Genomic DNA, 24,959 nt, shown 5'->3' on the forward strand with positions numbered 1-24,959 from the left:
AAGTTCACCTCTGCTACAGGAATATTTAAGAGAAGCTGAATGGTAAAATGTGTTTTTACTATTACCATGGGCATTAAAGCCAACAGGCTCCTCTTGCTTAGCACTGCAGAGAAACCAGCACATGAATAACCTGCATTTCTTCCTATTAGGGACTGGCCCAGAATATGGAGAACACAGCAAAAGCAGAGGTACAAGAAGTGAAAGACAACAAGCAATGAAATAGTTTAGTGTCATCAGTGCCAGGAAGCCTTTATGGCTGTCAGACAAGCTCACAGCAAACCCTCTGTGCATCCCTTAAAAACTGACCCCAACTCACTTTGCGCAGACTCATCTGCTTCTTGTAGAAGTTGTCCCACTCCCGTTTCCGACGCTCCTCGTTTTCCTCCTCCCAATTCCCACTGCCCTCTTCATCATACCTGGGTAAGGCAGGAGAGCAAGAGGAACAAACATTTCTGCAGCTGCAGCATTAACTGGGGGATAAATTTGGGAAGCCACCTCAGTGATGCATCCCACATCCTTTTTGAACATGTTTTCGCTTTGAGTATCTCCACCATTCCCCAACCAGGACAGTAGTGACTGTCCTCCAAAAATTCATAGCACTTGTTAATCCCATAAACTAGTAGGCAGTGGCATGAACTAAGAGCATGTACTTAGTGCTCTGAGCATGGAGGGCTCCATTTCAAAAGCTCTGCCAGATCCTCCCAGGTGGTTCAGGAGTCATTGCCTCATGTCATGTACCCCATCTGCCCTCCTGCCCTGGGAGCAGAGATGGCAGGAACTTGTTGTGTTCTTCACAGGCTGCTGCAATAAATGAAATCCCCATCTCTAACACACTGAAATGAAGCAGCTGATCCTCACCAGATGTAGCCCAGGACTTCACTGCCTCCCACAGCTGCCAAACATACAGGTATCACAAATCTGAGCTTTAGAGCTGCTGACTATTACAACTTCCAAGGCAAAATTACAGTCATATTATGGAAAGCTTCAATAAACCAAGTGGAAAACACTGTTCTGTACAACAGCATTGGCTGTGGCTTCTCAGGTCCTGAGACAAAACACAGGCTTAGGTCACAAGTCCTGTTTTCTTCTTACTCAGCTGGACTTGGCCAAAGAACAAAGGTACCAATCTCGAGCTTTTTAAGGTAAAGCAGAAGGCCTGGCCAGCCTACAGCACTTGTATCCTCGCACAGCTTCATGGGCAGTGCCAGCAGAGAAACTTCATCCTGACACAGCTGCATAGTCACTGCAACTCTGCCAGGGAACAAAGGGAAAGACAAGTTATCACCTCTACACTGCCAAGCATTTTACAGAACTCGTCATGTTTCCCACTGCACATCTTCCTTTTGCTGTCAGCCTGGTAGGAAAATGCAGCAAGCAATCTGCAGAAGAATCTGACACTGGCACTTCATAACATCCTCTGTGGTGACTAAGTCCTGTCAGTGGCCCCTGGCTTACTGGCCTGCAGACAGTTGTGTTAAATCAAGAATGAACTCTGGACCATGTCATCTTGGTCTCAATTTTAAACATTTTTGATCCTTGTAACTATGAACAGGCTCAGCCCACTTGCTGCTTTCAAAAATTTCAGGCTAGTTTCTTGAGCCAATTACATTGTGCAGGGCAATTCTTAGCTTTGTCAAAACAGCTTTTGGTTCTATGGGACATGAATGTGAATGAGGCTGCCAAAGCGTGTGGAAAATGAAATTCCAGCTGCTGCTGCCAGAAAGTTACAGGAAAATACCATCCACACAGAAACATGTGCTGAAAACAGGAGTGGCTGGGGCTGCAGCTGGTGGACACTCTTTTCTCTGATGGCTCCTATGAGATGAGTGTAAGCTCTCTGGTACAGACCTGCTGAAGCCTCGGCAGCCTCTCCTCCCGCCCTCGTACAGCTCTGGGTCGTATCTATCCCAGGAGGATCCTGTGGGCCCGATGCAGGTTTTGCTCCAGCTGTTGCTGCAGCACTCCAGTGCCTCCAGTTGCCTTTTCACTGCCCCTGGGTTCTTGCAGAAGTCACAGCACTTGTTGCAAGGTGGGGTGACATCGCCGAAGTACTTCGCTATGGCAGCGTGGCGGCAGCTTGGAGACAAAAGGCAAAATCATCTGGTCATCACTTCTATCCACAAAAACTCCACCCTCCATATGCAGGGTGCCTTTAGATAAAGATTTGAGTCTTGTTTTAGCACAGAGAATGTCAATTCCAGCAGGAATCACCATGGTTTAATCCCTGGAGCAGAATTAGAGCTCTGTTCCTGGCACCTTGCTTAAATTCTCTCTGCCTCCACTTCCCCATATGTAAAAAAATATCAATGCTAATCTGTTCTGCTAAACCCTTTCAGATCTTTGAGATCTGTAAAAGGAGCAGTTGATGAAATACACAGTTATTAATTCTGTATCACTGGCTAAATATATTCCATATCCTATCATGATGGCTGTAGGTGAAGAGGCCCCATTGATCACTACACCTCAGAGTACACCTATATATCTCACATTGAAGAGCTTCTAGGTTTATTATTTGTGATTTAAAGGTGAAGAAATATACATTTGAAGAATATGCATGAAAACCAGTCCATTTACTCACACAGAATTGCACAACCAGTTTACCAGGATTAGCAAACCAGCCATGTGAAGATGATTAGATTCTTCCAGAAATTTTCAAAATATTTTTGGCAGGCATCCGTGTTTTGGGGTACATAAAAAAAGAATTTGGTGACAATGTGCTCACTAGCAATACAGGCAGGAAGCAATTTGTCTTCTAAAACATTCCCTAACTTAAACCAGGGAATACACTGATTTTGCCAAAGAATGATCAGGCAGTTACTTTCCCCCCTTTCTTTTGAGAATTTAGAGGAGCTTTTTAAAACTAACATTTCACAGCAGAGGTGGCTGGTTGTGCGTTAGTCAAAATGCTGATAATAAATATATGAAAACATTCACTTCATCAGGCATTTAGAGATCAAATCCTGCAGCCAAGTGGGAACAAAAGGTAGATTAGAAGAAAATTATTTTACTACAAGGAAGAACAAGGTGGAAATTTTTCTTCTCTACCAAGGTGTGCCCTAGCAGGCTCACCAACTTCATCTGCAAAACGGGAGTCACAGAGGGGAAAAGTAAGAGAGTGAACACCTAATTTACTCTTATTCTAAACCCTTTCAGGCATGTCAGAACTTGCCAGAGATCTAACAAACACAGTTTTCTTCTTCACTTGTGTCTGTGTGTGTCTGGGGGAAACACAACTGCATGTTACCAAAGCATCACAAACAAACCCCACAAGGGGCTGCAGTGACTGCTGGCTCACTCCTTCCTGGGAGGTTGATCTGGAAGGCAGCACAGCAGCAGGTCACAGGTTCCTGTCCCAGCAGTGACCTGACTGTGCTCAAGTGAAGGAGCTGGCAGTGCTCAGGTAAGGGGCTGCAGCAGGGTGCCTGCACCGTGCAGGGCACCAAAGCCTGGAGAGGGCTCCGACAAAGCTGCCTTTATATCCCCCTGCAGAGCCACACTGACTCACTCTGCTCCTGCACTCAAAGAGCTCCTTTCACAGGGAGGGGAAGGGTGGGGGGACTGCCATGGGGGCAACACATTCGATCCCCTTGTCCTGCCTTTCCAAAAGAACTACTGGTGCTGCCTGGCTTGCCAATGCAACGTGACTATAGAAATGTCAGCGAGCTGCAAGTCAGCTTTTTCTTTCCCCAAAAGAAAACAGGCAGGCATTCTCATTAGTCCGTGTCTCTTCCCCTCGCACGCTCTGATCTGTTTTAGAGTTAACTGAGGCATTCAGTGAGGGACAAGCCCTCTCCCCACTCCCAGGCTTAAGCTGGGGAGGGACAGAGGACACACACACCTCAGTCCTTTAGATGCCCCAGGGGAGGGCTTTGGTGGAAGAAGAGATCAGCTGTGAGCTCACTGGAATTTAGAGTTCCAGTTTCTAACCCATCCGGCTTGTAAAGCCAAGCCCTTTCCAGCCAGCCTCCTGTAATTGCCTTTTTCTTCCTGGAGAATCACGCAGATTTGGGCCACAGCCCCACTTTAGCCAAGGGTGCTCAGGAGTTGGGCCATAAACGGAAATTCAGTTGCAAAACTAATCTGCAAACCTGTAATTAAGGTCAAGAGGCAAAACCCCAAAATTATCAACAGGGATACTGGGGTTAATCACTGGATTAAAGCTTAACCCAAGAGTTCCTGAAAAATAGTTGGTTATGCTTTAACATGTGTGAAGGGAAAGCTTTCCTGGTCACACCTGACTAATGCCCAAGAGATGGAGACGATTTACATAAATTAATGGTAGTTTGTATTCTTATACATATCTTTAAATTATGTCACCTTTTAAATAGGCAACTGTATTATCTGTCTCCGCTCACCCTTGAAAAAGAGTATGTGTGAGCTGACCATTGGTCTCTAAAATGTCCAAACAAAATCATTATGTCATTTCAGACATCCCCCCTCCCCCTACTTGACATTATGGAATGGGATGAAGAGCAAATAACAATGAGGTTTATTAATTTGTTTTTGTCATGGCAGCATATTTCAGGAAAGTGCTAAACTGACCACAAAGCTGCCTGCACCTGTGTCATTTTGGTCTTTGCTTTTATACACCACATAAAACATGAGCCCTATTCCTGCAATTAGGAGAAGCAGATGGACAGCCAGAGAAGAAGCAAAGTCACATATCCCAAAAAAAGCTCTCCCTCTCCCAAAAAACACCAGAAAAAAACATTCCTTTGTATAAGCCAAAGGGTACAGAGCCTCCTCAGAAACGTGTCCTGAAATAAACAACTCAGCAAGTCTTGGAATAATGTGAAGTGAAAGGGTTAAAAAAGGTAAAAATCATATGAGGGCAAATTAGTTATGCAGTTGTCAAGCGAAAGCCACTTAATGAGCTTTATCAAATAGAAGAGCAAGTCATGAGGTTGATGAGAACTTCTAATTTTGCACCTCTCTGAAGGACTGTGTCCTTTCAGCATCACCTGAGCGTAACCCTCTGAGACAAGACAGTGACAGTCAGCTGTCCCCAGAATACAAGAACTGAAAAGCTCAGCATCAAGAGAGTAAATGACTTGTCCAAGGGCACGGAGCAAATTCACCATCCCAGCATTAAATTCACTGCCCCAGCATTGTCACTGCTGCCCTGGCTGTGGCAGGTCTCTCACAGCACTGCACTGTCCCTGTGAATACTTGCTCTACCCCTTCAGTGAACACCAGAGGAAAAAAAAGCTCCTTCCCCCGGGAGCCGGAAGGAAACTGGGCAGCATAAAGAAAAGTTATTTGCTTTAACACTGCCCCAAACTACCGCAGGCAGGGAATCGATTCAAGTGTCACGCCAGAAAAAGACGTCATTAAAAGGTAAAGAAGGAACTCCTCTCTCGGAGGAGATGCACAGTGGAAGGCAGCAACAAGTGCCGGCCCTTGGGCGCCCCGGGGAGCTGGCACCGGCTCAGCCGGCAGCGCCTCTCCTCCCTCTCTCTTTGGCACACATGTAACACGAAACTTCGCATCTCCAGGACAACCAGCAACAAAAAAAAAAAAAAAAAAAAAAAAAAAAAAAAAAAAAAAAAAAAAAGGCCAGAGACAACAGCTGGCTGTCAGCAGCCGAGCAGAGCAGAGAGGAGCCGAGCGAGGGGAGAGCCGCAAGCCGGGATGAGGGGAGAGATGACGTGAAAGTTTAAGAAGACGGAAAGAAAACCAAGAGGAGAAGGAGCCCGCGGTCGGGGTAAGGCTGAGCTGTCGCTGCTGTTCGGTCAGGCGAGGGGCTGGAGCCTGGGGAGCTCCCCCTGCTCGCTCAGCCGTGGAGCAGAGCTCGGGAGGCCGGATTTGCTTGCCAGGGACACCGAGGAGCGAAGGTGGCAGGAGAAAAGCTTTTAATGGGATTGCGGAGAGCTGCGCCGCAGCCGCCCGCTTACTAACAAAAGAGCTCCGAGCCCGAGCGGGACTCCGCAACTCCTCCGCCGTGACAAAGGCAGGCTGCTCGGGTTTCTGTGCTCTCACAGAACCTATGTCCTGATAAGCTGGTGAGCTAATACAGAAATAGTCGGTGTGGACAAGGCGGCTGGCCCGGAGGCTGTGCGCGCCTTTGGCGAGGAGCTGGCAGCGCAGGCAGGCTCTGAAACCCGCCGGGTGCCAGCCACAGCATTTCCCCGAGCTCCTCCCAGCTGCAGCTAAGTTTTATCCCCCAAATCCTGAAGCAGAGGGCTCAGAAAACAAACTCTGGTCGGGGAACTAGCACGCTGCGCACGTTAAGCATCTGTGTCCAATAGAAATAAACGGAAAGATTTTACACAGTTTCTAATGAGAACATTTTAAAAAGAAGAATTCAGCCAGTGTATCAGGCACAGATGCTGGTCTAGTGTTCACAGCAGCATGAGAATCCACTGCTCTGAGAGGCACGTTCATGCACATACATGGCTCATGGTTTATAGGAACCAGACCGTCAAGTCTGAATGCAGTGAGAAGGGAAGGAAGAGTAAAAAGATCACCTAAATACATGAAATTATACAACACAGAATCATTTAGGTTGGAAAAGACATTTTAGGCCATTGTGTGCAAGTTTTGGTTATGCATTGGTGTCCCACCACCTGTGCTCCCATCTCCGTTTTGCTGTTGAGTATGGGAAGAGGGGCTGGTGATGGAGACTGGCCGTATAAATCCCCATTTTCTGCCATCTGAAGCTGACTTCTCTGTTTGGAAGCTGCTGCAGCTCCCAGCACTGAGCTGGGACCCCTCTGCCTCTGCCAGGAGGCGCATGGGCAGTCAGCTGTGTACAGCCAGGAGCAGAAAGCCAATTCTCACAGAAAGAGGTCTTCCCAATCCTACCTGTGCCTGTAGGGAGGAATGTTAAGGATCAGGTATTTCCACTTCTCTCCATTTCCATTAACTAGGAATGGAGGGCAGGTCTTTCTGACCTATGTGTTGTACAAACATGGAATTGGAACTGCTGGAGTGAGGAGATGTAGTTCAGACACACACTCCTCCAGCCTGGCCCTAAGGCTCCAGGGCACTGGGGGAAGTTTCACCCTCCTAAGGGTGAGTCTCTGTAGGTTGGTTGTTGCAGTTAAGATGGTTTCTTAAATAAAGCACGTGAGAAAACAAAGTTTAGAGAAACAACAAGGAAAAAAAAACAAAGAGGGAAGAGTGAAGGGAGAAGAGCAGGGGAGGGAAGGAGGTAGAGAAACATGCCAAGTTTTCCTAGCCAAAAGAAAATCTTAATGGGTTTGGCTGGGGGCTCGTTCAGCTGCAGCCATGCTGTTCATGTGTGGGGGGAGAGGCACAGCAACGTGAAACATATGTCTGGATAAAAGCAGCAGGACATGGCTTGTGTTACAGCTGTCACAGTGCACGGGCCTCACTCTGACTGCAACCAACAGTGTTTGTGGGAATGACGGTACAGAATAATCCACATTAGATAGAGCAGCTCCTCTGTAAGACAACCCCCTGATCACAGAGTCTGCAGTGGGCCAGAGGCACCCACTGGACAGCAGGGAGTGTGAGGGGCTGGGAGAGAGCTGGGGGCAGGTAGCAGCACCCACCCCTCACCTCCATGCAGGCTCCCCACCACCCCATGCAGCCACAGCTGATGAGGTTCCCAACAATTCCTTCTGAAGCAGCAGCTGCTGCAGATTTTGGGTTTGAGTTCCTACACCCCAGTGACACCTTTACTAGGATTAGTCCAGGATATTTCAAAAAACTCAAAAATGCATGTCATTGATGAGACTTGTAGATGTGAGATCAAGGACAGGGCACAGAGGTGGCTGTCAAAAGGTGGAGGAATTCCCAGCACTCTCAAGACCTCCAGATGCTGGACCTCAAACACCAACTACTGATAGATCCCACGATGTTTGTGAAGTCACTAAAAGGCTTTCACAGGCACACAGTTACCTCTCAGTCAGCTTCCTGGGAAATGGATATTTTGCTAATATTAGAAGAGACTTCCAGGCTAGATTCAAGCATCGCCAACCCTAAAAAAAGTTCTCTTGTGGAAGAGCTACAGGTTTATTTTTAAAATTGACCTTTTCCGTTCATTGGATGGCTCAGTATTTTGGTTCCCCACTTAAAAAATTTCTAGTAGTGAGGAATTATCTCATGAGGTTTTGTGGACTTTTTTGTGGGATGGACTGGAAAAAAACAGGGTGCAGAAGTGTAAAGCTTGATGCCCCAGTGGGTACCTCTACTACTGAAACTGGGAATTCAGTGCCTTTTTACATTAATCTAATATTAGGTTGTAGGGAAGAGAAGACACATTTACAGTGTTGCCTCAAAACCCATATCCAAATAGTCAGTGGTAGAGATGACAGGGTATTCCAGCCAAAGGGTGACCCAGGCAGGGCAGCTTTAAAATCTCAGAAATGTGTTCCTTCTGTTCCAAACCAACTGACAAAGTCCCAGCTTTTCTCCCATGGCATTGAGCTACAATTTTCCCGTTTGGGTGTGTGCTGTTAAAGGGCTGAATTCTCTTGATACTGGAAACTATTTTCATCTGCTTGGGAATGAATTATAGGTCTGTCTGGCTCTGTGCACTCCTGTTTTAAGAAAAATGGGCTTGTCTGAACTATAGTTAAGATTCACATGGCTGGTCAACTACAGTCATGGCAGCAAACACTGCATTAACAATGATGAGGGAAAACCATGCACTGATAATACAACTGCATTTCTATGGCCCTTTTCATCTCAGCAGTACACTAAAAGCTTTGAACAATAAACAATCATGGAGGAATTGTGACATGTTATACCAAAATGCATCCACACTGTAGGCACACCTAGCAACCCAGCATTGTTTGAGAACAGGAAGCACTGCAGGCCTTATCCATATAAAATCAGAAGGACATTTCAGGGACCAAGAACAAAGCTGGTATGTTTTGAAACTGGCCAAGCCTTCATGTTCTTTAGAACGTAGCCAAGTACAGTCAGAGCTTATTTTAGAGTTTTAGACCAGAATAAAAAGCATCCCCTCCCCTTTGGCTGCTCAGCACCCTCCTTCCATGAGGTTGTAAGATTTCCTACCAGATAAGCCCCCAAATCCATACAGGCTTCCCATCGCTGTACAGGTCCAATTTCAACCAACTTACTGGACTTGTCTGAGTAAGAACAACACATTTGCTTCTTCAGAGCCACAGTCTCAAGGAAGAGGCAAGGTTGTAATGAGAATGTTTCCATGACATTCTACTTGATGGGAACATCAGGAAGGTTGTACTTTGTTATGTCTCTGGAGCACTCTTGCTGTGGGCATTGGAGGGGAGCCAACACATCATCACTGGGACTTGCTGCATTAGGACTAGAGGCATTGGCAGCTTCTTGTTCCCCTCCCCCAAATTCCCCCCTCCAAAGCTTTATCTCCACTTTTAGGTTACTAAAGCAAACAAGCCCATGTAAGCACAGTAAAATCAATGGATCAAGATTGTGGCAAGAACAGTCTGAGGAGCATGGTTGGGTTGGGAGCAAACAAGAGTGGAAACCATGCTTTCACATCTCCATCCATCCTAAACAGGCTCAGTGAACAAAGTGTAAGTACTGAGCAAAACAATGGCCAGTTCAGTTTGTAACTGCAGCAAAACCAGGGACTTGTTGCCTTTCTATCTAAAGATTCCCAAGCATGCTGGAAACTTGGACACACAACAATTAACAAACAAAGCTCTGATGTGGTCCCATAATGTGGCTGTCTTGCAGAGATGAAGTCACCCAACAGTGAGATGTGATGGCTTACCCAGAGTCACACAAGCAGGGAGCATCACTGGCAGGCTGGGGAGACTGCCTGTATTTACTAATTTTCAGTCCTGAGGCTAAACCACAAACTTAAATTTGTGCCTTTTGCACTAAAAAAGGCTGCTCAAATACCCCCAGGGCTATGTGTAAACAAGTGTCTCATTCTCAGCAGTAAATTCCAGCTCACCCAGTCCCTTACAGTTCACCTTTGGATGCAGCTGTGTCCACACACAGATCAGGACAGACCAAAAAACCCTGCTCAATGGACAGCAATTCCAAAAGACTCACAAGCAGCCTCACCAGCTTCAGGCAGACACAGGGATGTCCGACCCCCACTGTACCCCAAAGGTTTTTTTCTTGGAGAAGGAAGCCTCCATATGCAGGCAGTTCACAGCAAAAAGGAACCTTGATGAAGGCTTTTCTCTTGAATGTCTAGATTGAGGCTTTTAAATGGCTTTATTCTCCAAAGGACTGAGCAGCCAACTTCTTTGAGTGCTTCAGCATGGCACGAGTCCATTAAAACAACTCAGAAAGATAATTTCAGTGCTATTATGGCAATTTTCACAGCTTTCTTCACTGGGCACAGCAAGATGAAGCTGCATTAGTGCTTTCTGGGAATCTAAATCTATTTAAGTTCTAAACACAGGACGTGCACTTTGGTTTTACAGGGTCATGTAATCCTTGCAGCTGAGCAGCAAAGCTGCAGCTGTTTGCCATTCCCCTGCATAATTTCTGTGCTCTGTCCTTTCCACCAAGGCTAATAACTCATGGCACAGGCAGAATGGGCCTTCTTCTCATCAAAACCAAATAAACCCAAATTAAATGATTTGTTTTATTCCCTCCCCCATGCTGGGCCTTGGAACATTAGAGGAGGGCAGAAAGATTTGATGATCTAGTTCCACTAGCATCACTGATTAGATGAGTTATTTCTTAAGTCAAAACCATGAATTTCAGGCTGCCACCCCATCCCAGCAGGATGTCACAAACTGCCTGTCAAAAACCATTGTATTACTTTCTTTTCCATGTGAGATTCTCATATTGCCTCTCATCTGATTTTCACTTCATGTGAGCTCTAACTACAGCTGCAGAGCAGAATTTCCTGACATCATTCTGACAATGTGTTATGAAAACCACACTGCAGTGTGGTCATTCAGGATTTTTTCCGTAGCATGGATGAGTTCCATCAGCTCTTCTGCCCTACAGCCAAGTCTCCTCTGCTCTGGAGGGGTCCCATCCTCAGTGGGTGAAGTTTTGAGAAGGATGATGAGCAAGAAAAAATTCCCAACTGAGGAAAACACTGGCAGACAATTATGTTTGCTCCAAACCCCTGAGAATCTCTGAGATAGCAACTTGAGTGGCTCTTACACGATCTAAAAGAGCTCTCCAGGCCTAGAAAGTAAACTGTCAGTTAAGGCCTACAACCTTAGGTTTCAAACCTCTTAAGACTTCCCTGTTTTAATAATAATCATCACAGTTACTGCTTCAACTGAATCTCCTGCACCATCTGGCCTTTACTACTGTTGGTGGCTGGAAGCTTATTTGAACAAAATATAATAAAACAAAAGGAATTAATTCTCACAGCTCCACTCTGTTATTGTAATTAATGTCATCACCTTTGTGTTGTAAATGAGGCAGACAAATAAGACACCTGGTTTAAATCACATTATCCTTGTGCTAATCTTAAAGATAAAATCTTGGTTCCACTGAAATCAGTTGGGGAAAGGTGACATCAAAACCAGTCCTGAACAAGGATTTTACATCACAAGTAGGATGGAACATACAAAAGTCCATTAATGTAAGTGGCTTTCTTGAGGCAGTTTTACTTTTTTCCTTTAAGAATTATTTTATTCTTCACCCTTCTGCCTTGCTGCAGAAGCAGAAATCCCAAAGCAGAGAGCCCTTGGAAGTAGCAGAAAGTGCAGTCAAGCAGAAAAACATTTGCTTTCTCAGGGGTAGGTTGGAGACTGCACCACCACCATCAAACTTTGTCCCTGATGTAACTCAGACCAAGGTAAACAAGCAACATTCTTCGCAAGTTTTAGAATAAAAACTCCTTCACTTAAATCCAGATCAAGTACCACAGGCAGAGAGGAATGTCCATTACAGAGATAGGCTTTATAATTTTCAACTAAGCACTTTGCTAATCCACATGGAGTTCTGCAATCCTGATCAGTGATTTTATTCTGTATAACCAAACTTCACAAGCCTGGCTCTTATACCTGTTGCTTCTGGTGCAAGCCAAAGCATGGCATGGAAGTTTACAGCAAATTCCCTATGAGGAGAGCTTCTGGACAGGCAGAAACACCTCCAAAGGGAACAAACATTTTCACAATGTTAGAGCCAGAAATTTTATTTTTTGATTTTTTTTTTCTTCTAGAGCCAAGAACAGAAAACGCAAATCACTTCACCTCTGCCTCCTCTACCATCTCTTGGAATGGAAACAAAATTGAAAACCTGCTAACACAGAATCCTGCAGCACTAAGGACAAACCAGCTGTTTCTTGGACCAGCTCACTTGGGGTATGCAGTCATCTGGAAAGAAGTATTTAACCCTAGTCTCAAAAGTGACCTTTTCAGGTCAAAAGACCACAGCTCTGCCTCCTTCCTAAGTTGCACAGCAATCTTTCTGTGGATGCAGATTTTCCATCCACCCCCCATTTCTAAGAAACCAGCTGGTTCCGATTTTTGTTTCTTAGCTTGGATTTAAAAGAACAAAGAAAACCCTTTTTGAATTGCATAAACATACAAAGCTAATTTAACTTGGCACTGTAGTGCTTAAGCCCAGCATGCAGAGAAACAGCCAAGGTCTCTCTGTCCTCAGTGTGTTTAGAAAAACTGAACTCCAAGCATCCATTTGTTTGAGAACCAAGCCAGATGTGCAATAAAGAACTAGGCTGGTTTGTTCTGGAAGTGCTGTCTTGGTCACTTGGCTTTGTGTTATCACCAAGATCAAGATATTAAATTGCAATGTTCAAATCCCAAACCCCAATGTTGACTGTTACAACACACATAAATCAGTACAGTTTGGTATAACAATGAAGTAAGTTATAACCCATTCAAGTGTTGACCTGTCCAAACACTTGTTTTAGGTGGAGCTGTGGATATTTCTCAAAAATATCCAATTCCACTTCCTGACTGAAGCAAAATTTGAAGAGCCATACATCTCATGTCAGCTAGTTTGTTGCAATGCCTTCCAAAATCTTGTTCATGGGATAAAAGAACAGCAAATATTGGTGACAAAACTGAGGTACTTAACTTTAGCTAGACTAATAATATTTTCAGTAACTCCTATAGCTCCTGATGATCACTCAGAATAAAGAAGGCCTAAGATTACTGAGCAGGGCAGGAGGGATTAGCTCCACAAGGGAGATATTTCCCTGACAGATCCAGGAGTTTTTGCTTTGCTCATCATCAGCAGTGATGGGTCAAATCCATTGTTCAATTCATATATTGCTCAGTGGCTTAAAAGGAAAAACCCTCTAAATTTAGCTTTTTTTATAAAATTGTATTCATCTGTAACAATTTGAAAAGCATCCAGCTGTCCCTAGTGAATGCAGACTTGAACTTTTAGTGTCACATACAGTAAAACTAAATAATAAAACATTATTAATGCTATTGTATTGAGGTGTTGAGATAAATGTCTGTTTTTGAAGGGGGGTTCTGTAGCTCAAAGTGCAAGAAGCCTTCAAGGGCTGGATGCCACAAGTCTACTTTGTGTTATTCAGTAAGAAAAAACTGAAGACTATGTACAGTGGAGTTCAGCATTCAGAATTCAAGTTGGGTTAGAATTGCATTTGTTTCTGGAAGGACAAGTTAGCACAACTGGGAAAAAAAAGTACTTTGTTTGGGTGAGAGCCAAGGGCAGGCACTGTCCAGTCTAAGTGCCTGCTGGAAAAAGTGTCCTTGTAGAAGAAACACCGTTTAGACTATGCTTAACAGTGCAGTTGACAAAAACACCCTTGAAGCTGGATTTTGAAATAAAAACAGTGCCAGAACATGTAGACAATTAATAGTCCTCCACCTTACCTACTGGGAACAAGGACTGAGACCAGATAAACTTGTTTTCCTTGTGATCACCAGCTGTATAAGAGGGCTGGCAGCTCCCTAGCATTAGTCAGTGAAAAGGTTTATTCTCTGTTTGGTTCTCCCGCAGCATAAAGCCTGGAGAGGTTGTGACAGAATGTCTTCTGAAGGCTTTCTGAAGGAAATTCAAGACATTGGTGAGAAGTTTCTCCTTAAGCTCCGGAAACTGCCCCAGGCTGAGCCAGTGGAGATTGCCAGCTTTTCTGTGGTTCTTCTGTTTATTGGTGAGTTTGTGGGTGGAGGCAAAGGGGTGTCAGAATTTCTCTCCTCTCCTGTGGGGCAACCTGCTCCAGAGGCTGTGTAGATGGGCTGGTGGTGTTGGCTGTTGTTTTCTAGGCTGTGCTCTGAGGCCCAGGTTAATTCCTAGGTAATTTTTTAACACTCAGCATGTACCCCTACATGAGTGCAGGGCATGAAAGGCAATAGTACAGCTTTCCCCAAAGCTCCCATTTTAAAAATCACTTTAAATCAGCAATATTTTAACCAACAGAGCTGCTGTAATGTTTGTATGCATGGGAGATAGTTTATGACAAATGGTATTAGAGCATCTCCCTGCCACAGAAGACACTTAAGGAGGACTCTGAGTGTCATTCCTGTATAGGCTCAGTGGAAGCCAGTATGAGCCCATTTATTCTCCTCTGGTAATGGCAAGATCCCTTCTGCTGCTCTGTGTGGGGATGACATGGAAGGACTAACAGAGAACTGCTGGATCAAGGGGGATGAAGTTTGTTTATACAATGGGAAAACAAGCAGGAAGGAAAACAGGCCCTGCTCCTCAAACCCAGGGCTTGCTCCTGGCCAAAAGGAAGGGTGTGTATCCATCTGGACACTCCTCCCTGGGCTGGAATTCACAGTCACACCTGCTGCTTCATTTAGTTCATCCCTACATCTGGTTCCCCACAGGTCTGGTTACCTGGCAGCCCAGGTCCAGGCTTTAAAGGAACACATGCACACAAAGAGGGATGCTCATACTCTTAGCAAGGTCTGTAGGATGGAACATGTCATCCTTTTCTACTCCAGATAAACCAACACATCCCTGCCAGCACCATCCTGGCTAGAGTAGAGGACAGTAAGCTAGCCCACTGTTCTGTGAAACGAGCCCCCACATTTGAAGTATCTTATTTTTTCAAGCTAAATATAGAAGAGTAAAGTCAACCCAGTCATGAGTCTCTATGCTTAAAGAGTATGCTGAACTCTCTCTTCAGAAATACTCCTCATACTCAAACTCCTTCGAGTTTGGTTACTCAAAAAACCAAAGCTGGATTTTTGTCCTTTCCAGGCACATAGCTGTACTTAGGTACTGCATGTCAGCTCCCAAACAACAGGCCATTAAGTGTGTACAGAAACCCTCAGAGGGTTTGGAATGTAGCTCTTAAGGTCTTGAAATGCCCAGTAATGATTGTCCAGATTAAATGGAAAACCAATAAAAAGGAGCAGGAACTCAGGACGAGGAAGATGGGGATATAGGGCAAAAAAGATTCTCAAGAAACCACACTTTGCTCCTTTTGCTGCTCACCAAGAAACTCAGAGGAAACATAGGATTACTCTGCAGGGATTATTCCTATGCTGTGAAGCAATATCCTTTGCTTCTCTTTCCAGTTACTGTGCTGGTGCTCACCATCATTGCCTGCAGTTGCTGCTGCTACAGCTGCTGTGGCTGTGGTGGAGGCCCTGACCCCAGACACAGGAAGAGCCAAGTCCGCCCAGCTGCCCATTCATGAAGTGACACAACCTGCTATCAAGGACATGCATGGACATCGTGATTCAGTGCTATGGGAATGACTTTCCACACTGGCCCACTGAAAATGGCAATAACAATATTAATTAACATGACTCAAAGGACCAGAAATCACAGCGTGGAATTCCTTCTCTCTGTGACTGCCACTACTGTGACCAGGAAGGTAAAGCTCCTTTACCCTCCTCTGGGCTGGGCTGGGGTGGGAGGGCATAGACACAGATTGCTGAGAAAAGAGACAGCTTTCCCAAAGACAGCCCTGCAGCTGGGCCAGCTGAGGATCCTCCCTGGGACATGGAGCCACGGAGCAAAGCAGAGGCCACGCACACAGCCAGACGTCAGGCACTGCCTGGTCTCCTCAGCAGAAGGATGGTACTGGGCATTAGCAAAACCCACTGACACCACTGGGAGGTACAACTGCTCAGGTCATCATGGATCAAGGCCAGACCTGCTGCAGGAGACATCTTTAGCTGAGGTATCTGCTGAAAATAAGAAATGGTGGACCTTCTGATCCAGATGTGCCAGCTGAGGCTCTGGATACAGCTGGTAACAGCTGCCCCCACTGTCATTTCATTGGTGATACAATGATGGGAAATTGCCAAAGAAAGAACCTGATGATGTGGAAACAGAATCTTTGTAAACAGAAAGAGGAAGGCAAAAGGGAAAACCTCATCAATCCTATGGCTTATTTTGATCATTCTCTGCTCAACATGCTCCCTTTCCCTCCCCTGTGGTTCTATGCTTCTGCATATGGCAGATGAATGGTTCTTGCAGGGCATGGGAGCTCCAGGAGATGAACAAATCCCAGTTCTTACTTGAGGTATCTGCGTGCCTGACTCCCTGCACTGTGTGCAGTTTATTTTAGTAGACATGAACACGATGCCAGGGTTGTGTTTATGAGCATCCACAGAGGCATTTCAGAGGACTGACACGTGATGGGAGCCACCACTCAGGGTATGTGTGCAGCAGCTGACTGCAGCGGGCACAGTGACAGAGCAGAGCCAAGAATGGGCTGCTGGGCTGGAGTTAACAAGTGCAAATAAATCCCTTTTCCATGCTGCAGCCACTGTGTGTGTTTGGTTTACACTCCGCTGAACTTCCGAAAGGGATTTATGGACATACAAGGCTGTGGCACAGGCCACAACTGGCACAGCACGAGAAGGCCACAATTCTGCACTAAACTCTGAACTAGTGGTGTTTCAGCCCCAAATGGGAGACCAGTGACCTTTGTGAGAAGGTATAAAAAACGACATGCATATAAAGAAGTCACCTTCTGCCTCTGTATCCCAACTAACCATATGTCCCAGAGTGAACATCTGGCTAGGGACAACAGAATCATCAAGTTTTTAACAATGGGCTTTAAAATACTCTTTATGCTTCAGAAGGTACAGAAAATAAAGAAAACTCTGTAAAGAAATGTATTTTCTCTGTTGCCTGCACCCATATTAGTAAAAGGCTTCTTATGTATTTAATGCACTTTATTTTTTGCCAACAAACGAGATCTAAGTATTTGGTATTTTTGTACTGCTGCACATTGGAATATATCTGCAGCCAGACACATAGTGAACAGTCTAAGAATTATAAGAAAAATAAAAATTCCTGAAACTACCAGTGTTACTTTTAAATTAATAAAAAAAACAAACTTTCCAGTAGAAAATGAGGATGTTCTTTAGAAATAAATATTTGAGACTTGACAACTGCCAAGAGCAGACTGCACTAACATGAACTACTGCATGCACAGTCACACTGAGACTTAACAAAGTGTAAAGCAAAAATTTATTAGGCTGTCCCAAAGCTTTCACTGCCAACCAGCACATTGGGGGCAACAATCTCAAGCACTGCATCAATTTAAACATTCAGAGGTGCGTCACACTAACCTCCTGTCACATAAGTCTTTGCTCATTTCACTCACAAATGAGTGGCAATCAAAGTGACATGAGGAGCCTCAGAACCTCTTTTGCAGAGACAGACTCAACAGATGTTTTTATATCTAGATGAAGTCACAAGACCTGGAAAGAACAGAGCTCACTTTCTTTCCAGGCTTGTGCTAGACAGTGCCAGCTGCAGACATTACCAGCATCCCATTGAGGGCTGTTCCAGCAGCACGGAGCCAGCACAGGGAAGCTTGGCAGGCTGGACATAACACCAAGGGCTGACAGGTTGCTGTCACTGGGAACAAGCTGCCAGGCCTTATCTCAACAGGAAAAGCCACAAATGTATGTTTCCCAGTGGTGGTACAAGTTAAACCACTGACAGCTACCAGGCAGAGGAACAAGAGAAATGGTTCCTGTCTTATCTCAGCCACTTCAAGTTCCTGAATTAGTAACAGAATAAACACAGCACTGTCAAAGAAAGGGAAGGAAAGTAAAATAGGCAATCCTGTAAAGGATTCAGGTGGCTTTCTGAAGCAGAGGACCAGCCACCATGTGGAGGGAGGCACTTTCTACACACTTGCCTGCACCTCACAGGCCTAATGTTCTGCTTTTGACTGTTTTATACCATTGCACTCAGCTGGACTATTCCTCCAGCTGGGATTCAGACATGCCAGTTGTTTGCCTGATCTGCTGCTTCCTTGCATATATTAGGGTAGCCTGAATAATGCCAGCAAGTGCCCAGCTTCCTGCAGCTCTTCAGCTTCTGCTGACTACAATGTGCTAGCCCCTGGGTGCCTGCTCAGCACTCACACAAGCTTTTGTGTTTTGGCTTCAGTCAGTACTCAAATACAGGCACCTAAAGGGAGCAGCAGTGAGGGTGGATCCTCTCGTTTCAACTTGCAGAGGGATATTCAGAAAGGCACAGAATAAGGTAAGGCTGCTTCTTAACACAGCAAGGGCCATTCATATTGTGAAAGCCCAGGAGGAACTGCACGGGAATACTGTTACTTCAGTTGTGATGATGAAAGTGTTGAAATAATTTCTTTCCCTGAGGAACCTCAAAAAGCCAGCAAGGCCAGCCCCTCCAGCAGAAGCAGCTGAAGTTCTACCGATGACTTAATGGAATAGCTTCTGTTCTGTAACGTTATCCCTCTGGTTTGCCTGGCTTGTGAAAAGTAAGTTTCCTTTTACATACAGGCAGTCTCACGCACCACACTCCTCCTCCTCCCCTCCCTCCTCTCTCCAGCACCATCCCTCTGGTCTTCTCCAGACAGGAAAGTGATAGGGAGTTTTACTGCAGCTCACAGCAGTGCAAGGCTCTCAAATGGGTTTAGTCACCTAAACTGTCACAATGAATTTTGGACTGCAGGGCACTCCTGTTCACAGTCTCACTCCAGTCTCCTACTGGAGCTTGCAACACAGACCCAGTCAGGATCCACAAAACAGAGCCCTCTTCTCTCCACCACATCCTGCAGCCTGCCCCAGACAGAGGCCACAGTGGGCCTTTACAAGCACCACAACAGCTGTAGGAGTGGATAAAGCCATGAAGAGGAAGAAATGTCTGAGGAACAACTCAATTAGGACTTTTTAGTTGAGTTCAAGGCCTTTGATTTGATTAGATTAGCCACACCTCTGCAGGAAAATCAGCTGTTAATCATTTACTGCAGCCCAAAGAGGCAACTTCCAGGCTACCTGTACAAGTCTCCAGGTCCAGCAAGGGGTCCCTCACCACAGGCCAAGATCTCTTGGAGGGGTGAAGAGGAGGCAACAGAGGAAGCACCTACTACAAACCACAACAGCTTCAGGTATTTATAAAATGCCACACAGCTCTCCTGTTCTGGGAGGTGAACAGCAGTTAACAAAAGAAACAGGAATTTCCTGGGGTGTTCAGTCCCACAGGATTTCTGCTTTTGGGTCTGTGGAACTTACATCTAGGCTGCCCCCTTTCTGAAGGCAAAGGAATCCAGAACAGCTTTGATGTTCCATGTGCTGGTTGGTTAAAGACTGAATACAGTGATCTGCCATCTACCCAGAAAACAAACCATGAACTGAATAAATCTAGCTGTTGAGAAAGAAACAAAAACTTCAGCAAGTGTGAGCTTGTGCTTTGAGTCAAATCCAGCCTGCTGAGGAAGAAACACTTTAGAGGAGTAATTCTTTCTCTTAGAGTATTCAGGATTCAGACATAAGACGCAGCAAATTGAGCAAATTTTCAAAAATAACCAATATCTGTGCCTGTATTATGTGTGCATAGTCACATTGGCAAGAAAGTGTGAGAAATATTCCATTTCCCTTGAGAAGCAAGGAAGCTTTAGTGAAACCACAAGATGCTGATGAAGAGATGCTGGATGTTTTTTAGAAAGCTGACAGCCAAGTCATTATTCTAAGTATCAGTCAAAGAGCAAGAGAGTAGAACCCACTGAGATCCCAGTTTAAATTATTACTGGACCTCCTTGTGGGAGGAAAATTTATGCTTTTTCTGCAGAGTAACAGAAAACACTACTAAAACAAACTCCAGCAGCAGGACACCCTTTTTAATGTAATTAGACTATTCTAAAGCCCTATGGAAGAAACAAGTTGTACATGATATTTGCTTATTATTGGTGGGGGGGTTTGCTTTGTTTTTAAATAAGTGTTCATTTGATTTCCATTGTGTGCTCAGAGTTTAAGCCCCCAGCTCTCCCTTTCAGAGATCCTTCCAATGGTATAGCAAGGAATTTGTCCCACTGAATACTTGTTTTTCATGTATAGGCTGTACAGCTGACAAAGAGCTCATACTGAACAGGCTGGAGAGACACTGTATTATTTAAAATATTGATAAGCTGTGATTAAGGTAAATCTCAACTGTCCAAATGCTGTAGAGCAAGCAGCTTTTCCTCTTTACATATCTATAGATCTGACTGTTAAATCAGTCTCAGCTGTGTTTCCTCTGGTTTATGCTCCCATTTCTGTGAAAAGTCACCCTTGTTTTGGAGGGGGATGCCTGCAGGCACACACACCATGCATACCTGCACTGGTTTTGGGGTTATGGCTGAGGGCATGGAGAGAATACAACACCTGACCCTGTTGTTGTCTGGCCCCAGCAGGGTGGAAGCCAGCATGTCACCAGAGCAAGAGGCAACCTCACTTCTGGAAGACCTAAAGAAACTGATTGCAACAAGTGACTGGGCTGTTGGAGGGCTGGTGGTGATTGGCATCTTCTGTCTTGTTTTTATTGCTCTTATTTTATTTGCTGCTATCTTTGGGTGCTGCACATCTTCAAAGCACAAATAGGGTGGCTCTTAGACAGCAAAGTGGGGACACAGAAGTTGGTACAGCTGAGCAAGAACCAGCCTGGGTACAACCTCATTGTGCTGTTCACAGAAAACTCTCATCTCACTCCATGGCTGGTTATTTCTCTCCATGTAACTTCCCTGCATCGAGAGCAATGTCCCAATGCCAGCAAGTTGTTCTGCAGGCCACAGCAAACTCAATACATGAGGCTGCCTGGATTCAGGAACTGCAACATTCACCAAATACCAAAGTAAACTCATCTCTGATTTTCATCTTTCAAGCAAAACCATCAGCTAGAGGTGGCACATGGTCAGCCACCACCTAAAGCTGATAAAGATGTTGTTCTGCTGCTGCAGCTATGTGGGTTGGGGTTTTTTTCACCTTGCAAAAGAGGAGTAGGAAACTCTGGCCATTGAAAGCTTTGTCGGAGCCCACTCTCTAAAAGCAGCTTAGACCATTGTTCTCCTATCATACTCAGGCCTAAATACACTATGCAAAAACTTGCTTGCCAGTGCACAGTCTGTCTTTATTTGTTCTTATTTGTATTCTTGCAAGGTTAGATTTTGAAGTTTACTTTCACTGTTTGGATAATGAGTAGATTAATACAGTTCAATATGTAAAAAAGAAATGCAATGTGGCTTTGCTTTCCACAGCACCTCAGTTTCCTATAGAGTTATGAGCAGGGAAACCAGGCAGGGGTGCTGCAATATGTGACTCTGGGATGCACATGCCATGATACACAGGTGGAAGAATGGATCAAGCTGAATCAGAGAAGGTAAAGACTGGGAAGGGTGATTTCTAATTAGGTCACTGATATTCCCTTACTCAGATTATTACTTTGAGGGTGGTGAGATACTGGCACAGGTTGCCCAGAGAAGTTATGGATGCCTCATCCCTTGGAAGACCAGGTTGGATGGGGCTTGGAGCAACCTGGCCTAGGAGAAAGTGTCCCTGCCTATGGCAGGGGTTGAACTAGGGTTATCTTTAGAGTCTCTTCCAACCCAAACCATTCTGTGATTATATAAAACCCAGCCACAACAGCCATCTGTGAGCTGGGAACACATCCCAGAAGGAGCAGAGCTCCTCAGACAACTGGATCAAATTCTTAGAAGCCTCCCAGCAGCTACTTCACAGCATCACCTTGGCTTTGGGCAGAGAAGTGCCCCTTCAAGTGCCCCAGGGCTCAGTGTTGTGCCACACTTCAGCATAAGCAAGACTATCCCATAAACCCAGGATTTGTTTGCCAAACATGGCAAGGAGAGAATACTCTCACCAAGGCACCAGAAAAGCAGCACGTGTTACATTCCTGCTGAAAAAGCTGTCCTAGACCCGTGTGTGAAAAGTGAAACAAAATTAAGAACTTGTAAGCATGACAGGCAAAGACTATTTTCAGTTAGTGAACATATTATGATTTTGCTCTCTTCCTGGCAAAATTATAGCTATGTCTTATCTGGCATAGAACAGCAATTAGTATAATTACAGCATACAAGACATGAACTAAACCTGAACAAGGCGTGTTGTGGTTGCTAGTCTGCATTTAGATTGGGCACATCCATAATTTGAACCTGTTTCTGAAGCATTCTAAGCACCATCAGGTCCTTCTAAGGTCAGTGAGAATCACAGACACTTGGCAGAGTAGAGACACTGGGATTTACAGAAAAATTAAATCTAAATGCTTCCATCCCATGGCTCTCTGTTTGCCCCCTTAGAATAGGGGTGTTGTACTGAAGGAGGAGAATCAAAACAAAAGCAAATGCAATTAAGTCAACCCATCACCCAAGACAGAATATTGTAAAATGCGTCACCAGAGAAGTTAAACACTCCCATGACTTGGTCAGACTCCAAGACCAATATCTCAGTTAACTCAGAGGTGGGAGTGATGAAAGATTTCTCAGGGTCACATGCAGGATCTCAGCCATAACAGTTTCTGGAAGAACAGGGCATGTTTTCCCCAGCGTTTACAGTGGTGTTTGAAAGAAATGCACTCACCCTAGCTCCTCGCAGAAGTTCACAATGGCATCAAAAGCTGCCATCACAGCTTTGTCAGACTCTTTTAAGGTGCCTTTTTTTTCCTGAAAGTAGATGAGACAAAGAACTGTAGTCTTCAATTCAAATATACACAGATAGAGTAACTCTAGCAATGATCAAATCCAACCCTTCTGAGCTACATGGCAAAAACAGCTACAGACACTTCCCTGTCTCTGCTTTAACTTCTGCTCACCCATTTTTCTCTAATACAGCTGGCTCTGGCAGCCTTTTCCTTCCCTGCTTCCCTTCCCTTGCTATCCCTTGCAATGGGGCTCCACACAGCCCTAGACTCAGAAAATTTCATTTCATCTTTTTGTATTCAGAGGTTACTGCAGGTAAACCAGCCCAGAGCCAAGGTAGTGTATCCAGGCAGGTGGGTACTGTTCTGCAGCTCTCACCTGGATGTTAGAGAGCTCTTTCTTGATCAGGAAGCTGACTTGATCCCGGTCATTCCTGGAGTAATAGAGGCGGCAGCAGGATGGTTTTCCATCCCTCCCAGCTCTGCCAGACTCCTGGTAATATCCAGCCATTGACTTGGCAATATTCCAGTGGGCAACAAATCTGCATGTGGTAAAACAGGGAACATGAGGCTGCAGGTTTCTCAGAGCACTGCACACACCAGTGTGGTGTCTGTGGGCATCAACAACAGCAAAAAACAGGGCAGCAAAACATAAGAGGATGGAGCACAGCAAGAGAATTTGCACGCTGAAGTTTTAGTCCTCTTAACACACAAGACATGGAAAGCAACAGAGCTGTAAGGAAACAAATGCACCTGGACAGCATGTGAGCAGGACACCACTCCAAATGGATGGAAAAGAATGAGCCCCTGAGTATCCCAAACAGGCATACAACTGTGCAGCTATGAACACTGAGAACAAAGACACTGAATTAAGGAGTTTGGGAGATTTTACCATAAAATACAGCATTAATAAAAAAGTCGTATTTATTTTGCAGGACACAACTGCACCATTATGAAACACAATTTTAAATAGTTTATTTTAAAAAGACACTGAGCCAAAATCTCCACGGGAAGTTCCAGCTCACTGTGCTTCTCAGATGAGGGCAACCTTCCTAACCAGCAAATAGGACTATAGAATCATTACTAAGTTTTATGTAATCTCTGCAGGAGGGTTTTCAACACAGCACTGCAAGACTGCTTTAAACCTGCTTGTACCTGACTATTCAGCAATTCTGCTTATACCTGTTTTGAGAGAACTGGACAGCACAGTAATGCTGCCAATGTTTTCAAATCTTCCTCAAAGCCAGCATGACCCAAGGGCAGGTATGATGCATATGGGTGTAGCTAAAGATTAAATGAGAATAACAACCAAATGTGTTTCTTCAAACACAAACAGACCAGGAACAGGCCAAGCAGGAAGCATCAGAGCCCTGCACATTTAAACCCCATCAGGAAGTTTGCTGAAGAAATTGATAAATAATTTTAAGCAGAACTGAATTAACAATGAAGAGAGAGAACCAGATTCCATCAGAAAAAAAAGGGACACCACCTCTGTTTTCCCTTTTGTCCAGAAGAGTCACCTCCAGAAGTTGTCAGACCTGATCTTATTTGATAACATATGAATACTCAGAGATCTGCCAACACAGAGCAAAGGCTAACCAGCAGTCCTTAGTTAACTATAATGTTTTTTTTTGTTAATCCTGTAGAGTGATTTTAACTCCATTCCTTGTCAACTAACCAGATTACCAGCATATTTCAGCTATATTTCACTTTCAGTCAGCCCTATGCATTTCAGTTACTCTTTGCCTTTTTTAATGACCACTGTACAGGGCAGAGTGGCTTCAGCAGATCATCAATTCATGTCCTAGGAGACTCCTCACTTCTCTGTTTGGAAAGATGCATCAAGGAGTAAAACTGTCACTCTTGTGGGCTCCTGTTTCCTGGCAGCACAGTGACAGGGGCAGAGGGATGGCACAGTTGTCAACTGATGGGATTGGCTCAGTGATATCCTGCCCTTCTCTCACAGTATTCAGAGCAACTTCTGTACGTGGATTTTAAAGGTCAGGTCTGTTGTGGGTGTTGTCTGACCTGCACCTGAATTATCCCTCTGGTAAGTGATCACAGTAATATCTCAGCACAGCCATTTTGCAGGGCAGGAATTCTAACACAGAGCCCTTATGAGGACAGCAATCTCAGAGTAACAGCAATGGAAAACATGTGCCAAGTTTTAGTCCTTGGACCAGAGCTGTATTTTTATATGGTTATTGCCATTTGTGAAGGGCTATTTTTTCCCCACTGCATTGCAAGCGATCTCCAAAAAC

The 24,959-nt window shown here is 44.9% G+C and overlaps 2 protein-coding genes and 1 long non-coding RNA gene across 7 annotated transcripts in view; 2 read left to right on the top strand and 1 right to left on the bottom strand.

Annotated features, from left to right (window-relative positions):
- The window catches only part of RECQL5 (RecQ like helicase 5), a 37,619-nt gene that overhangs the window by 6,708 nt on the left and 5,952 nt on the right, over window positions 1–24,959 (bottom strand). For both annotated transcript variants that reach the window (XM_066332000.1, XM_066331999.1), the window contains exons 7-10: window positions 23,078–23,240; window positions 22,641–22,723; window positions 1,849–2,076; window positions 317–416 (exon numbers count right to left, since the gene is read on the bottom strand). In XM_066332000.1, the coding sequence (XP_066188097.1) occupies window positions 317–416; window positions 1,849–2,076; window positions 22,641–22,723; window positions 23,078–23,240 (574 nt within the window). The remainder of the gene's footprint in view (window positions 1–316; window positions 417–1,848; window positions 2,077–22,640; window positions 22,724–23,077; window positions 23,241–24,959) is intronic.
- Window positions 5,070–16,921, top strand: SMIM5 (small integral membrane protein 5). 4 transcript variants are annotated; one of them, XM_066331987.1, is made up of 4 exons: window positions 5,070–5,704; window positions 12,065–12,206; window positions 13,840–13,993; window positions 15,369–16,921. In XM_066331987.1, the coding sequence occupies exons 3-4, from the start codon at window positions 13,867–13,869 to the stop codon at window positions 15,488–15,490; spliced, it is 249 nt and encodes an 82-aa protein (XP_066188084.1). In that variant the 5' UTR covers window positions 5,070–5,704; window positions 12,065–12,206; window positions 13,840–13,866; the 3' UTR covers window positions 15,491–16,921. The 4 variants fall into 4 exon arrangements, with proteins under 4 accessions (XP_066188084.1, XP_066188087.1, XP_066188086.1 ...); XM_066331990.1 differs by lacking the exon at window positions 12,065–12,206 and adding an exon at window positions 11,561–11,639 and having other exon boundaries at window positions 5,695–5,704; XM_066331989.1 differs by lacking the exon at window positions 12,065–12,206 and adding an exon at window positions 11,561–11,698 and having other exon boundaries at window positions 5,701–5,704.
- LOC136369269 (uncharacterized) lies at window positions 17,297–21,164 on the top strand. Its single transcript, XR_010744987.1, has 2 exons — window positions 17,297–19,183; window positions 20,462–21,164. It is a non-coding gene; the product is annotated as an uncharacterized lncRNA (long non-coding RNA).

Source organism: Sylvia atricapilla, chromosome 18 (genome assembly GCF_009819655.1).
Source record: "Sylvia atricapilla isolate bSylAtr1 chromosome 18, bSylAtr1.pri, whole genome shotgun sequence".
NCBI lineage: Eukaryota > Metazoa > Chordata > Aves > Passeriformes > Sylviidae > Sylvia > Sylvia atricapilla.